This window comes from Epargyreus clarus, unplaced genomic scaffold (genome assembly GCF_041222505.1).
Source record: "Epargyreus clarus isolate Ecla_fem2 unplaced genomic scaffold, WU_Ecla_fem_2.2 ptg000007l, whole genome shotgun sequence".
NCBI classification, from domain to species: Eukaryota; Metazoa; Arthropoda; class Insecta; order Lepidoptera; family Hesperiidae; genus Epargyreus; species Epargyreus clarus.
Genome location: NW_027332215.1, coordinates 10179000 through 10197061, shown reverse-complemented (window position 1 = coordinate 10197061; position 18062 = coordinate 10179000). Strand labels below are relative to the sequence as shown.

At 34.7% G+C, this 18062-nt stretch overlaps 1 protein-coding gene across 3 annotated transcripts; it reads right to left on the bottom strand.

Moving 5' to 3' along the window:
• Nucleotides 1–232: 232 nt before the first annotated feature.
• Nucleotides 233–18062, bottom strand: LOC140743365 (uncharacterized). Of its 3 annotated transcripts, XM_073074541.1 has the most exons (8): nt 17386–18062; nt 11585–11674; nt 8295–8367; nt 7779–7871; nt 5585–5668; nt 4279–4478; nt 2888–3001; nt 233–1782 (listed from the first exon to the last, which is right to left on the bottom strand). In XM_073074541.1, the coding sequence occupies exons 2-8, from the start codon at nt 11666–11668 to the stop codon at nt 1678–1680; spliced, it is 753 nt and encodes a 250-aa protein (XP_072930642.1). In that variant the 5' UTR covers nt 11669–11674; nt 17386–18062; the 3' UTR covers nt 233–1677. The 3 variants fall into 3 exon arrangements, with proteins under 3 accessions (XP_072930642.1, XP_072930645.1, XP_072930643.1); XM_073074544.1 differs by lacking the exon at nt 5585–5668 and having other exon boundaries at nt 17386–17404; XM_073074542.1 differs by lacking the exons at nt 11585–11674; nt 17386–18062 and adding an exon at nt 9195–11576 and having other exon boundaries at nt 5576–5668.

Below are 18062 nucleotides of genomic sequence, written 5' to 3'. Positions count from 1 at the left end.
TATACTCGATGAGTATTATATTTAACGCCACTCCAAAGTTACACTCATTTGGACACGACCCGTCATTCATACATTGTCTCAGCGGCCATATTAATAGATTTCACTACGTGTTGACTTAATGTACATGAATATAACATTTGATGTGAAAAATCTCTTGCAAATTCCCTTATTATGTTTCCGCCATCGGAACATCTACTAATAAGTAACTGAGTAATAGTAGAAATAAAACCAGTTTTTATTATTCATAATATACATTTATTAAAAATGCTGAAAACGCATTCCATATTACCTCAAAATATACACATTTCATTTGTGACCATTTACAACATTACAAGAAAACAGAACAGCAGAAAACACCAAATTCCTAATCAGTTTATTAAATTAATTGTTATATAAAATTAATAAGCATATATAATACATACTTATGTTCAAAAGCTTATAAGGGCGTCACTAATGTATTTCATGTAGATGTAGAATAAGACATAATTATTATACTGAGCTTTGCCTACAAAATATATTTGATCATTTCTGCCGACTAGACATTGTCAATTTCCGGTCTTTAGCAGGCCCAAGTGGATAGAATCATCATAGTATACTACAGGCTTAAAATTATATGACCTTTTAAGATAGTAGTACATATAAAACTAATGTTATTAAAAACTACTTCCTTAACTTATTACTTAGTCTTAATACTTGTAAAAAGGTAGTATGATAAGGGTTTATTCCATAGATATATTACAGTATGATATATCTATGGTTTATTCTCATTAACCTGCAGTCACGTTTCTATCGTGGTGTTGTTACAGCAGCAATACAACACATTCAAAATATAAAATACAAATAACAAGTAAATAAAAAATTTTGGGAAATCATCAGTCAAGATTTTTCTGTACATTTGATGAATACAGAATATTCTACGTAAGCATGAATGGCACTGCGTATCATACATTTTGTTTGTAAGGATATTTTAAATTTACCTATGTATTGCCGTTTTTGAAGAGTGTGAGTCTCATTTGTATTATCTTTCAAATGAATGGACGCCTTTGGGCCAAGTCTTTTTTATAATATTTACACATTTCGTTATTAAGTAAGCTTTACATATGCATTTCCATAAAAATAGTCAAATTTGAGGACTCCATAGAATTACAAACGCTGATAAATATAAGTTTACCTAAAAATAACAATACCACATGGATTAATATACGGCATAAATAAACACAACATTAAAGTTAAAATACTGAAGAACCTACAGAGGCTCTACCTACGTGTATTTTTGTATTTGGTTCTCTTCCGAGTAGAATTTCATTCATAAGTTTGGTTACGTAATATACAGGTTGATTTTTAAAATTTGTCACACAACATTACTTCCCAGAATTTGTTCCTTATAAGCGATACTATCAGATAGTGGAATAATATAGAGGGTGTATTTTTTGTTTCAAAATGATCTCGTTCGATTCCCGTCTAAGGAAAAATATATTTTAAAAAGTAATGATGCAGTTTTAGTTTTTATCAACATCGGCCTCGTAACTCCTTTCAGCATTTTTTGCTAATTCTTATAGTTTTGAATTTCGCCCTGAAGGCCTATTTGAAATATTCACCCTGTTTATTATTATTTATTGTGAAAATGAATATTTATTGGTTTTCAATAATATTATAGTGTATTTGTATGTAATAGTTTCAACAGTGCGATTCGCGTTGTTGTCGCCAGGCGGCGTGGAAGCCGGCCGCTGAGTCGGAATCAGAGTCGACTCCTTCCTCACTCACACCGATTTGTGCTCGGGGCTGGAAACAGAAAAAAGTATATTGTGTCAATAAACACAGTAATCTGAAATGGCGGCTTTTGTATTTTTATCACGTTTTTATTAGCTCGGGTTGTATCTATGTATGTAGGTACTCATGTATGTATGTATGTAACGGAATCTTTGAACTCGACTTTTACCCATTTTGAACGGTCCGATTAATTTCAAATTTTGAACAATTATCAAGAACCGATGACAATGCACGATTTTAATAATTTTATCCCATTCTTCTCATCAGGATCGTCAGGAATCAGGATTAACGATTTGCCTTGTGCCATTTTAGCGTGGTTTTCAGTTTTTAAACTATAATTATTCTTACTCACGCGTCGAAACGAGCGAGAGGTAGAACATGCTGCTGTTTCGTGTAAAGATAAAAAAAAAGGTATAGATGTCGATATTAAAGTCGATAACATACCTATTAAGTAAATATGATTATATTATGCTTTTAACTAAGGCTCGAAATATTTATAATGGGTAGGTGATACCAAAAAGTTATGCTATGTCATCAAAATTTTCATATATTCACATTGGAGGAATATTTTTGTCACTAAATACCAGTAATTGTAGAGAAATAAAATAATTAAAATGTTAGTTATCGACACTTCAATGATTTTTCGATATGATAATATATTGTTGCATTCCTATTACATAATTTATAAACCTATAAATCAAAAATGTATCCTCGGTATCCTCTGCCTGTCGTAAAAGGCGACTAAAGTTAAAGCAAAGCGACCCCGGGAAGGACGGCGGTATGTGGTGATCGCATACCGTCGTGTACGCCAAACGGTGTGGGCGGAACGAAAACTACTCCCCCAGGGCCAGAGCCCGATCGAGCATCGTGTTCGGAGTACTACGGTTGCGTTCCGTCAGAGATCCCGGATTTCTCTACCAAGCGCTGAGGACGGCCATCATAACATGACTCGACATCGCTCCCTACGGCGTCGGGTATAGTCCTCGTAAAACTGCTAGTCCGCTCTGAATATATAAATGAATCGCGTCGCCATAGCAAATTGTATGACTACACCTGGTCGCAACAACTTTAGAGCGGGCTAGCAGTTTGGAGTGGACTATACAGGTGAAGGTTTCACCTGGTCCGGCGTAGAGGGCGTGCTGCGGCTGTGAGCGGCGAGCCCGCGCCGCCCGCTGGCGCCGCGTCTGCGCACCTTGCTGCTCATCGGCGGTGGCATCAACTTGTCCTCCTTCTGAAAAAAGGATCAAGTATTCAATATCGTCTTTAAGTTCAGAGATGCGATTTATTGGAAATACTTATATTTAAATTACAAATACAAAATATCTATTTCGCATTTTGCAATACCTATTCAATACTATTTAATTTTGCAATACCTATGCAAGATACCTATTTTGTATTTAAATGCATTTTAGTTAAAAAATATTTTGTATTTTATTTGAAATACCTTTCAAGATGCATTTTGCATTTTTAACATTCATTTCAAAATGCAAAATACATTGTGATACGATTTGATTCGATCGATGATCGATTGTTTTGATCGCGTATCAAGCTGACTGATAAATAAAAATGACCAAAATGTCATGCATAAGGTGCCATTTGGCTCGGCATTGTATCTCAATTCTATTTCTCATGATAAATACCTAAAATAAATAAAAATATCATTTAATTTGGTTAAATGATATTTTATTTTGAAAAAGTATTTTGAAAATACCTATTCCGCATTTAGCATTTCAAATACAAAACGAAAAACTATTTGGTATTTTGCATTTGAAATAGTGAATCTGAAAAGTATTTTGTATTTGGTATTTAAATGCTTTTTTAAAACCATTTCGTATCTGTTTGGAATATATGCCATCAACAGTCATTGACACTAGGAGATTCCCTGGTCCCTGGGTGCCTTGGACGTACACAAAAAAACGAATACGCAATGACCCTGAATCAGAAATCTTAATTCAATATCAGATCTCTGGCTGACCGGGGATTCGAACTGTATTACCCCCAGTGATAGAAACATAGTTGTAAATCCCAAATCTATCAGGCACGAATATCTTAGCAGGCACGTACCGTAAGTCGAATACGCGAACACCCTGAATTTGAACAGAAATCTAAAATAAAATCTGATGTCTGCCTGACCGGGGATTCGAACTGTAGTCAGCTCGATTAATAGAAACACAGTTTCAAATCTCTAAGCTACCATTGCTGTGTAAAAATTTTATATATAGATATTGAAAAGCTAAGCAAGCACGTGTTCTGAGTATCAAAACGCAGGTACCTATAGGCCGCGCCAAAACTTGTAGTCCGCTCCGAATATAGAAACGAGTTGCGTCGCAATAGCAAATTAGCGGGACGAAGACAGCGCGGGACCCGCCCGGCACCCGTCCACTGCCCGCTCTCACCCACGGGTACACAGTTGCGTTAGTGTGCCCTTACGTTACAGAATGCCAACTAAACCTGCGCGCAACAACTTCAGAGCGGACTAGCAGTTTGGCGCGGACTGAAATACTGCACCTGTATGTTATCCGCGGATCCCCAGGACTTGTGCAGCTGGTCGCCGTCGTCGGACCGCCTGTCCAGGTCCTTGTCGCGGGCCGACTTGGGCACGTACGCCGAGGACCGCGTGGCCCCGACGCCCAGGAAGTTACTGAACGCCTCCGTGGTCTTCTTTACGCGGACGTTTAACGACCCGATGCGTAAAAAACCTTCTTTCTCTGGAAAGGCAACGTTAATAATTAATTCGGTATAATCGACGTCTTATTACATAAAAAAGCAGCGATAGCCTAGTGGTTAAGGAACTCGGCCTCTCGATCGAGGGGTCCGAGGTTCAAAACCCAGGCACGCAACTCCGAGTTTTCAAAAGTTATGTGCGTATTTTAAATTAATTATCATTTGCTTAAACGGTGAAGGAAAACCTCGTGAGGAAATCAGCAAACCGGACAGATTTACAAAAAATAATTTCAAAGGTAAGTGAAGTCTACCAATACGCACTAGGCCAGCGCAGTAGACTATGGCCTAATCCTTCTCGTTATGAGAGGAGACCCGTGCCCAGCAGTGGGACGATAATGGGTTAATGATGATGTTTTATTTCTTGGTATGTAAATTCTATGAAATTATTGTTGTACTATTAGATGGTATTTCTTCAGATAAATTAAGGGCGTGCAATTAGAACACATATAGAACACCACAAAAACAGTATAATTAATATTAGTCGATAGGTGCATAACCAACAGCAACACACATGACGAAACATTACAAGAAATACAAATTTTATTTATTAGAAATACAAAATTACAATTAGGTACATATTACCATAATAACATTCTACAGGTAGCTACTATTAAACAAATTACCTTTTTACTAAAACACCAAACACCAACCACAACACGAATATATCAAGTATGCAAGTGTATAGGTATAGTGCCTAATATACAAAGTTCAGTTTTATGCCCCTTATGCTTTCTCGCTCCACTCATATTACTGACGTCACTTCGACGTGACTAATTCAAAATTATGTCGCATTAAAATTGATTAAAATAAAAATGTGTACCCACGATATTAATCAAATGTGCCTAATCGTAAGATAATATTAAGTTTTATAATAAGAATTGATAACTCAGCAAAGTATTTACCAATATTCCTATTATTATGCTACGAAAACTAATACACATTGCTTGAAAAAGCGTTCACAATCTTAACTCAACATCTTTTTGACTATTACTTTTTGAGGTGTCTGTTTTGTGTAGAAATTCCTCTAGAAACCCTCTACATAGTGCAAAGACCAGTAAAACAGCCTAGGAGCACTCAGTACCACTCTTACTTGACTGCGAATTGTACACGTGTGACGGTATTCGTATAGTCGGCGGCGACGTGGCCGATCGCCGCGTATCGTACGGGTGCGATTCTGGAAAATATTATCGCTAATATTCACTTAAGAATTGAACGTCGAGTCCAGTACTAAATTTCAAAAGAGAGTGTTCCGAAAATTTAATGACCAGCCGCATTTTATGTGGGTGGAACAGTTTTAGTTTTTATCAAAATAGGCCTCGTAACTCCTTTCAGCATTTTTCGCTAATCCTTATAGTTTGGGATTTGGCCCTGAAGGCCCGTTTGAAAAATTCACCCTGTATAAGTTAATAACAATAATCATGCAAAGAACCACATAATATAAAAAGCGTTGTAAACATAAGTATGCAATGATGTTACTGAACGGGCGTATTCGGCGATTACCCACTGTCAGAATAATTTAGGTATAAGTTGGTTAAGTACATACCTACTTCTGAAGTCGACGCTTGAAACCAACTTATATACTTTACCAACATATTGTTACACGGTACTTAGTTCGCCGGATCATGACGTAAACTGTACCTATCATAAGGAGTGTACCTATCATAAGGAGCAACTTCAGAAGTGTGTACCTAAATGACTTATATTTATTTAAATTACGTTTCACTTTGCAGTTATACTGAAGTCGGTTCTTTTTTAATATTGAAAGAAAAGACACTAAAATATGTTGAACAAAAAAATACAAATAATAACTATTTTGACATTTACATGATGTATTCCTTTTCAATTATTTTAAACACTGAACAAGCGAAACAAATATTCATTGTTGTTCAGCTAAATTTGTAAAGTACGATGGTAAGCTACTTTTGCACATATTAATGTTCAGCTTTCCGTGTACTTGTAATGTGGAGATCTGGATTAATAAACATAAAATCATAAAAAAAAACTATAATTTAACAAGAGAGAAAACATTTTGTAATGTTGTATTTAACTTGAAATTCATTTTATTATAATAATTAACTGTCATTTATTATATTTATTAATAGCAATGTTCAAAACCACATCTGTGTAGGTAGTGTAGGTAAAGTTCGTCATGATTCGCATAGCCTCGGTAGCTCAATGGTAGAGCGGCGGACACTCGTGCCCGTGGTCGCTGGTTCGATTCCAGTCCGAGGCGTCCGTAAGGTCAGAACTTTTTTTCTATTATTGACATTAAAACAACTTTTTTAAAATGTAAATCAGGTTTACTCAATGAAAAAAAAATTAAACAAAAAATCTATCTATATTAGTTCAAATATATTTCAAAATTTCGTATCTTATTTATATTTCTTTAAAAACATATTAATCGTGACTTTTATTTATTCTTCATTGGGAAATTTATTCAAAGCGAAAAAAAAGAAATTCTTCTATCACGAGAACCTTTTTTAGTCTACAAATATGATATATTTACCCTCTCTAGCGTAGGCATGAGACATTATCAGCAATGAAGAACTTGTTTGGCTACGCCACCGTTTTGAACGTTTCTCAGTAATACTACAAACTAAAACATAATTTAAATATAATCCCATGCATGTTTGTAGGTTAGAAATAAGTCAACGTTATTTTCTAATATGTAACAATTAATAAAAAACTAAGCGATAGAACTTACATAGTTAAAATTTTTCCATTGTTGACTAACTAAAAATAAATCATATATGCTATTAGGTTTATGTGCATTTGAAATAATCTATAGGTATAACATAAATAGTGGAATCACTGAAAGCGTACGAGTGGATAGCATAATAGTATATATACATACTTAGGTTCAGCTATATAATGTTTACAGGTACATAATATTTATTCATGAACTAACATGTGAGGACGTTATACCAATGTGTTTTTACAATGGAATTAAACATTTCTAAGTGTTTGTATGAATAAAAACTAAATATTTATGAAATACGACTGAAATTATGAATTAAATTATATAGAATTTTGAATTAAACAGCTTTACCTCAAATCTGAATACGTTATAAACAGGTAAGGAAAACCATGTCTAAGACGGCAGAACTGTTTTTCTACGAAATTACAAACGAACATGCCGTCCACGTTAAGACGACATGTCAGAGATCGTACGTTTTGTCTGTTTAAAATCATAATAATTTAAGTCTGCCATGTTTCGCATAAGAAATAGTTGCAACGCTCGATGTTTAACATAATTTCAGATTACGCTTTTAAACTACACTTACTGCGATAAGATCCAGGTGACAGTGAGGTGTCCATATGAACTAAGTACTGTCTAGGTTTTCTTCCTGACCAATCTCTTACGTTTGGGTCGGCATCTGTAATGACAATATATGTTTAACACAACTTTCTAACGACAATGATGTATACCTGTCATATCTTTTTATTACGTATTTTTAAACACAGTAAGTATATTATATTTAAAGAATTACAAATTTAACAACCGGTAGCCAAATGAAAACAAGAAACCATTGAAAAACACGCCATCTAATAGGCGTTCGGTAAACTAACTGAAACATCCAGAAGTAGCGCTTCGCTTTGAACAAGTTTGGTTAAGTATTCACCGCGAGATGGCGTAGTAGGCAAAACAGAAGTATATTAGTGTAAGTATCCACGTATTAATCTAATTTAAGCTAAGTTTAAGTTTAGATCAGAAGCATTCATATTATTTTGAAATAATTAAGTGCACAGTTTTATAAAGATAAACTTTTTGGATGGCAACGTAAATAAATATTACATACCATAAACTTCAACTAGGAGCCTGTAAACATTTTCGTGGCGAAATTGCATGGCGATATGCAGAGGCGTATAACCCTGGAAAATTAGAAATGTTACAAATATATTTTCCGTTTTTTCTTTTCATTTCTCATAAAAATAGCACGACTCTATAAGGTCTACGACTATTTCCTTTCGATATAACAATATTTGAAAAAAAAACATTACAGTACTTTTTAAGTTTATAGATATTAATATTAAATATTACAGGACACTGTTCTATTTTTTTAATTATGTTGGCTGATTGTCGGCTCGTAAAATTCGCACTTTGAGAATATTATGGAGAGTTATCAGGTAAGCTACGTAGTCGTGGTAGTTTCCTTTATATTTAGACTAAGCTATAATTAAATTATAGCTAGCAAAGGTTCTGTTAAAATATAAAATTACACCGGTGTTAATTTTTAGTATCTCATTGTATGATTTCAGTATTCACATATTTCAAATTCCGTGTGCAAGTTATATCTAGCTAGATAAATCGCGCAGAGTCCAATATCTGCGATTTGCTTCATATCTCGCGTCCTCTAATATTTATATTGAATATTACTCTGCATAGATATTAAACTCACTCGGATATTCTTACTCAATATTACAACAGCGACAGCTGTAACGCGAGAGCGAAAATACGTACGAAAAAATAAAAAACGGTTCTCCGACTTTCCGCGTTCATATTGAGAAAAGTCGTTACTATAACACGCGTAGAGTTTAAACTCGCGAGGACGCACTACTGACGTCGCTACGCAAAGGAGATAGCTCATAAAATCTCTATAATTTTATTAGTAGGACATTAAAATGTTGAGTGACACGCGGATAAATTTACCGCCGCTTCCCTAGAATCCACAAGTAGTTCAGCAATAAAACGGACTTACCCCATTCTGCATCCGTCGACGACGACCCGTACACCACATGAAAAAGGGAGTAATGACAGTTTAACGATACCGTAAACCAGACAAAATGGGGTTCTGTGAGTAAATTTGATTGAGCATTAAGCCTTCTAGGTAAGACGGTCGGAGTGTTCGATTACGGAGTGCAACATGCACCTTAACGGGTAATTAAATGGCGGTTCGATATAAAATTCGACTTCCAATTTATTTTGTCGGCAGTCGAATTTATTCTCGTTTCAAATACATAGCTGGCACGCGCGCTTCGAAAACTGAAACCGAATATCTACAGCACGCCCCGGTACAGTTTTCACATTTTGAAACAATGTGAATTCTCAGAGTCGGAATTTTAACTCCTTTTTAAGCGTCGGGAGAATTCTTTGTCGCAAACCGAACTTTTCGGGTAATTTGAGAATATATTGGCATGGTTGCATGCCGATTAAATTTAGATACAGTAGCTGTCTTTTGTATACAATATTTAATCTTTTACTTAAAAGGACACGAAACTGTTGTCCTACAAAATATACTATAAATAATTGAACTTCAATATATAATAATATGTTTGAATCAGCTGAAGTAATTTAAAGATGAGTGTAGTAGATTTTGTGTAGAGGAAGATAATCAAATAGATAGCAAATATTTTCTTAAATTTTGTAACATACTCGTAACTAGGTGTACCTGATGTAAAATGAAATTTATTATAAAACCTTGATTGATCGAACAATATTAAGTTTACCAACGGTGTTTATATCCATTCACTTTAGAGACAGTATATAAATAAATAAAAGTACAGTTATGATAAATAGGAAATAACCATACATATTAGATACATAAGATAGCCAATGACACAGGAATATCCGTTATAAAGTACTATGGAATTGTAAATGCCTATGCCGGCGGGACCGCTCGCTCAAACACGACCCGTGGTGCCATTGATGCGTCAATTTCCATCGATTCTCTATCTATCGTTGTGAACGGGATGTATGGAACATCGTATTGGTATAGCGATAGAGATTGACAGGCGAAGTTTAAGTCAAAGCAATGACAACTTGCTGTAGAATGAGTACATTAGCAATGATTTCAAGTAAGGACGACAATTTCCTTCAATTCTATCGTTGTGAACGGGATGTATGAACACGGTGTTATATAGCGATAGAGATTGACATGCGAAGTTTCAGTCAAAGCAATGACAACTTCTTGGAGAATGAGTACATTAACAATGATTTCAAGTAAGGACGAAAATTTCCTTCAATTCTATCGTTGTGAACGGGATGTATGAACACGGTGTTATATAGCGATAGAGATTGACATGCGAAGTTTCAGTCAAAGCAATGACAACTTCTTGGAGAATGAGTACATTAACAATGATTTCAAGTAAGGACGAAAATTTCCTTCAATTCTATCGTTGTGAACGGGATGTATGAACACGGTGTTATATAGCGATGGAGATTGACATGTGAAATTTCAGTCAAAGCAATGACAACTTGCTGTAGAATGAGTGCAATAACAATGATTTCGAGTAGTAAAAAAGTCAATTTTCTTCAATTCTATCGTTGGCGTTAGCCTTAGGGATCGCCAGGCGAAGTTTGAGTCAAGACAATGATAACTTGCTGAAGAAAAAATTCGTAAGCAATAGTTTCATTTATAAAGACGTTTATAAACCAGAAAAAGGTTAAATGTCTACAAAAACTTGGGATAGTTTTACAGATTTAATGATACAACAAAATATTTAAAATAAAAATTGTTGTACAACTGTATTTTCTACCATACATGCTTCAAAGTGACGTACTCAGAACTAACAACAAAGAACAACAAGATCACAACAACAACAATAAAGATAAACAGATTTTTACATGTAAAACTTTTAGTAGAAGTGACGTTTACTAAAAGTATCATGCATGTACCTGTTAAAGGTAAAAGAAAGTACTAGTTTCGGTTAAGTAAAGGTAATTATATAAATAACTCTACTTACTTTTATAGTATTTAACACTGTTGTTGGGAAAGAAACATTGTATTAATATTTCAAATAATATCACTTGAATAAATATAAAATATGTACATATTATATAATTTTCATATAAACTCATTCACACACACAATCACACAGGTAAAATAAATTTTATATAGCACAAATTCAGAAAATAAGTAATACGTCGTAAATATTTGCTTCTATACTTTTTTATATTACACTGAAAATTCCGTGAAATAGAATCAATATAATATTTGTAAAAGTTTATATTGATATCATAACAAATAAACAGTATTTTACAAAGAAACTACTAATAATTATTAAAGGACACGTATTTATTGAGAGTAATAATGATTTATCGAGATTAAAGTTTTCTTTCTTTCTTTCTTATTGTACACATGGAACTCACGGAGCGTTCGTTGACCACGTGCCTGGCGATGCCGGCCAGCAGTTTCACCAGGTTCTCATCACCACGCTTGCAAGCCCAGTGCATAGCGGTCTGGAAATATGCAATAAATCAATTAATGCTAGGACACATCGTGGTAAAAGTGTGTTATTATATAATACAGAAGAAGCAGACGAGCATACAACCCACCTGATGGCATGTGGCTACTGCCGCCCATGGACATATGTAACTTCAGATTAGACTCTCAGCAGAGGTCAGCCATAGATGCACCTTTACCCCCTTTAGCTGGAATGCCGCGGAAAAGTATACCTCCCTTATCACATTCTACAAACCAGAACATAGCAGAGGTTAACACTGCTGTTATTAGGGAAAAATAGGCGGGGCGGTCGTGACGTCGGGGTTGAACCACAGAGGTTTCTAAATCATCCAAAAGGGTGTGATCAGGGATAATACATACTTTTCCGAGGCGTTCCAGCTTAATTCTCAGTGATAGCGGATAGCATCTGTGGCCGATTTCAGATAGGAATATCAAATCCTATCTGGTGTTGATTACAGATGTCCATGGGCGGAAGTAACCACATACCATTAGACGAGCATGCCGTCTGCTACTCGTTTATTATAAAAAAATAGAATTGAATTCTTCAAATCAAAGTTCTGGCACGTGTGATCGGTTGCAGACAGCATTCTATTGAACGAGACTAATTGAAATACCCTGTATGGTTAACGTCTATACTGGTATGTAATAAGAGCAGTGATAGTTCAATGGTATGAATTCCATTCAACCGACAGACAGAAGCTTGGGTCCCGAGGAATGGTAGATTTTATTTGCTATGTGCGCTTTACAAATTGAATATCACTTAGAAAATCTATTAAGGAAACACAAATTTAAATGTCATATCGATACCTTAATTCGCAAATCAGCCAACTCCACTTATTGTCAAAATGTTTTTTTTTATTTAATTTGATTTCGTTCAACGCCATGTACTATCACTACCTAGTTACTACCTAGAATTTGATACTTATAAACAATAGGTACTATCTGATGGAATAATACAGGGTCTGTTTGTTTTATTACAAATGCAGTCGTTCGATTTCCGCCAATGGCAATATATTTTGTCAGATGTAATGATGCAGTTTAATTCTTATTAAAATAGACCTTGTAACTCATTTCAGAATTCTTCTCTATTTCTCATAGTTCTAATTGGACATCCACGCGCAGGTATTAAAAAAAAAAAACACACTGTATCAATATTGAACATCTATATCTAGTGCATACCTGTTACGGCCAATATAATATTAATACATATTAGTATATAACTACCTACTATAGGTAAGTGCATTAACTTTTTAACGGGACGTTGGTATAAAACCGAAGAATTCCGTCCTAGTAGCGGTTTGAGCAACAGATACGAATTAATTCGTGTATATGCTCGTTTATACGGAACGACATGTTCTTGATATGTTAACCACAGTGTTAACTAGACCACGCTCCAGCGATGTCGTTAGTTGTTATATTACTGTACAACATATGAACATATGTTTTCGATCATACCTACCTACAAATATTTAATATTGTATGAGCACAACTCGTATATGAACTAAGTATGTTGCTACTACGTATGAATGTCGGATATACTTCAAAATGCCGCCAATACCTACTTTAAGAATCATATACAAATTATATAGACTCTAATGTGTTTTTTACTGTTTGAAGTTAACATCGTTTGAAATAAAGAGTAGTGTTGCGTTGGAAAGTGGACTAGGTATAACGTGTTATATTTAAGAAAATGTGATCAATATTTAATACGATATCATCACGCTTTGATACAAAGTGGAAATTTTAAAATAGGTTTTAGTTAGATTCTTGTTAGATAGAAGTCATTTTTTTATAACAAAAATGGTCGCAAAATCCATAGATATACGAACCGTGGGAAGCACGCATTAGGAGTTGTTAGCGATATATCATATTTATTTAATTATAAAACACTTTCGAGCATAACTTATTTTATTATAACACCTAATCGTTCAAACCTTAATCCAGCTATCAATTAAGTATTAACGCTATATTTTACTGTTGACGACGAATCGCCCCAATCGTAACCGTTATCGTATAGAAGGGAATAAATAACGCTTATTATAAAACAGCTGCTAGTTTTTGCCCGCAGATTAGACCGGTTTCTGATTACCAATATTAAATATTAAATGGTCAAACCCTAATTTTATCAGTGTTCAAATCTGTCGATACAACGTATTATAAGTTTAGGTAATAACAAACTAATCAAAATTCCTATAAACCTCGAATATATTTTTGTAAGTTTTATACATTTTAATTATTTTTTGTTGATATTAAATGAAAATGAATGTGAGACGTTTATCCGCTTTTTATATAATAGCATAGTAGCAAACGAGAATGTAATCCACCTGATAGGAACTGGCTACTGCCGCCCATTGACGTCCTGTAATCAACTTCAGATAAGATTATGAATCCTACCTGGGATCGTCCACGGATGTATTGCTACCCATGAGGACTAAGTCGGTAGGTCTCGGATAAGTAGGTATGTGCCCCTTACTACACCCTTTAGAACACAATAACACGTAACACTGCTGCTATCAGGCAGAAATAGGCATGACGACGGGTTTTACCACCATGTTACCTGGATTTTTAATGATACAATTTTTGACTGACTAAAATTAACTTAACTAGCGAAAATCAACAAGTAGGTACCTAATCACCATGAGATCATACGCAGAAAAATCAACGCAAGGTTTTCTAACACAAAACAGGATTCGACACGAGATGAGCTTAGTAGGTCGAGAGAACAAATTACTTGATTGCCATCTTTTTTATTTTTATATATGTAAAACACCCTGATGGACAATATAATGTCGAAATTACAGCTCTTTATAATCGGAACGTATTAGGATGATTTGCATTCAGATTAAAGATTATATTTTTGTGAAGGTAGGTGTTATTAGCATAGTTATATGAATTAAGTTGCCCATCATCATTGGTCATTTTAATTTTTAAAACGTTATGGCGAGTAGGGCATTAAAATTTTAAGGGATCGCCGTTTTGTTTATAAGTGTATATAAATGCGTACGTTTAAAAACTGGAAGTTAGTTGTCTGAGATAATGTTTTGGGAAAATGTAAACTGGTAGTTACAAAACAAACTGAAGAAGAGTCATGGAAGATTGTGCTTAACAACCCTGTGGGTGGGTATACAATTAGCACGAGCTGTTGATGATGTAGGTACTAATTATGATGGGCACCAGGTAGATTTACCAGTGATAATGATACAATATCGATGTACCATATTAGATCGGATTGTGGCAGAAAGTTTTGTGGTTCGATTCCGAGCTAGTAATACCTACCACAGCTACTCCTATTTCTACACAATAAGCAATATTAAGACGACTTATATTGTTGACTAGGTAAATTTTTAAAAAGTTATTGTCTCCAATGCCTGCTGGTATTTTTTCCAACAAATATCTATAAAACTTGGAAAGTATACATTACTAAGATTACGCCCAAAATTTCATACATTGTTAATACCATTATATGGGACAAAGCAGCTACACATAATATACGATCTACATATACATGAATAAATGGACCAATTACCTACTACTAGGTACATTACTTTTGAAAATGTAGGAACTGACCAAAATATGTGAGAAAAGATGACCATTAAACATATGAATCTCGGAATTTCATTCCGTTGCGATTCACCAGAATTAGGTTCAGGAGAATTGGAATTTGGTACAAGTCAGCATTAAAGATTCTACGTGTAGCGGCTTTCGATCGAAAGCGTATAAGTGACAAATTTAATATTTTGACGTTTAAAGTTTAAAATACGTTTTTATTATAAACGTATTTTTTCTTAACACAACTATCAAATGAGCATGCAACCCACCTGATTTAGAAATAAATGGTTCTACCACCTTTATTTAGAATATTGCCGACTCATATCAATTAACAAGGAATATTAAATGGGTATTTCGAGGAATTAATTTACGTAACCCATATTATATTGTCTTTAACGAGACTTATATAAAAGTAATACAATAATCAAGTATTAGAATCCACACATCGAAAATGTATTACATATTTTAGAGAAAAGAGCTTTATAACGTACCTATAAATATTTAAGGCAATAAAAAACAAAACAACTAACTTCGCACGAAACGACCCACCGATTTGAAAAAGTAAAATATTTGAATAATTCGAAGCTAATCAAGCCGCGATATGAATCACGAAAACTTGGAAATAATTACAAATTTTTCTACACGAGTTAACACAGCTTTACAAACATTTCAAAGCCCTTATAAATCACTTGTTATACGTCAAGTCTTATAAAGTCTGGCTCCTTAAATTCTGTTGAGTGGTGTTTGCGTGTTCCTATCAAAAAACATCTAAGTATAATATACAAAGCTGGTTGTCTGCATACAATAATAGGTACAAGTACTAGCTTTCTATGTTACCTAAAACTAAAAAGACTCAAATTTGCAAGAAATCAAGTTTATCATTTTTTTGGTGGCTTGCTTTTGTTTCATTTCTGACAAAGAAACTAAAAGTTTGCAATTCTACGAGATATCACATTAGTCATACCCAACCTAAACTTAGAAGCCGAAAAGATTCGTAACTGTATAAAATACAGTTAACTGGTTTCGAGTGTGGATCGTAATATAACTCTATCTGAGGGTACGTTACCAATCGGCGTATATACAAGGTGTAGGCGTGATCGCCGCTGATTCAGTGGGGTTGTTAGCGGCGGGCGTTCCTAGGTTCGACGTCGCCCGGAGAAATATTGGCCCCCGGGGAAACGTTAATTTGCCGAGCACGCCGGCCAGTGCGATTTTCCACGTATATATCTCTACCTACCTCTCCGACTGTTGCCAATAATGGCAGTGGCATTTTCAATGCGTGTATCGTACCAACCGACCGTTTCCAATATTCGCAGTTGTAACGGTATTAAATTTGTATATCGACGAATGCAGTAGGTGAGGCTCGATAGAGCGAAGTACGATCAGCAGTATCTATTACCTAACAAGGCCTTATTTGCTTGTAATTATATATCATAGCAGAATAATTCATGAATTATTCACGATATTTCAATTAGTATACCTACGTTTAGCAAACTCAAACTAAGAAATATGTATTAATAATAGTTATTTTATGACATAAAGTTTAATATAAAAGTTTGTAGTTAACAACTATAACTATACTTACTACAAGCAAGCTGAAACGACATCAAATAAAACAACATTGAGCTGGGAAGAAAATAGTTTCCCAGTAAGCAAAGAGATAGTTGAGCAAAAGAGCGAAGTGCCGCATTGTAACATGGCAGTTACTTCGGAAAAGAAAAAAAGGCCACGAAATTTTCTTTTCCAACCGAATAAAATCCGCGCTCAAACCGCAAACAGCTTTGTTCCGACGTGACAATACGTAAGTTTATTGGCTCAAATAAGCCGTGTTAATAAACGGGCCGATAAAAAACGTAAAGGCTTAGAAAGGCAGTCGCCAATTAAACTTTTACGGAATTTCTTTTAATCGTGTGCGTAGGTACTTGCGTTGTGGCCGGGTGTCTCGCGAGATTACAGTGGGAGATATTTCAATTTATAATGTAACAAAAACGATTGAAAACGAGATAAAAGCGTTAGATTTATGTGCGGGCACTTAGTTAATAGCTTTTGATACTAATTAGGATAGAGGAGAGGAGGGTTATTGTTATGGCGCGGTGGTCGGCGAGTTGCGAGGTTGATATTATTTAAATAAACGAATAAACGAACATGGTATACTTACATACTGCAGGTTGTCGGGTCACACCGGGTAGCGAGCCATGCGGGAACAAAATAAAACATTGATTAAATAACAAAATCCTTCACTTAGAAATAGCTATAGCATAAAATTCAATATAATTGCTGTGTAATGCATTAGTGTTGTATTGGTGTAGGCCTACGTGTTTCGTATTAACTCTTATTGTCGTGTGTTGATAATTTAATAAATTGCAATTAAAAATAAATGTCTTCATTACAGATATAATTGCTAAAAGCTCGAGGTAAGTTACGAACTATATAAGCTACCTTTTTGTAGCATTGTAATACTTTAAGTGGAGGTTAACTATTTTATTGACTTTCTTGACTAGTATAACTTCTTGTAAGGTCACGAAGAATATAAAATGAATGCCATGGTCTATTACTTATTGATTTTCGGACAATGCCACATGCAATTGCCGTCATAAGTAGAAAGACGGCGCACGCGATAGAAGACGCTGTTTTCTCTTGTCTGTTTCAACGCGTTTTTGTAAACTCAAAATGCTTCTAAGGATTGCCGCGTGGCATCATGTAAGTCTATTAGGCCATAAAGTAATTACAATTACAATATTTTTGGATGTAAGGTTTTAAGTTTCCGTAATTCATCCGGCACTTCCTTTAAATATCCAAATTAGTTTAAACCATTTGATCCGACTTATTCGTGGA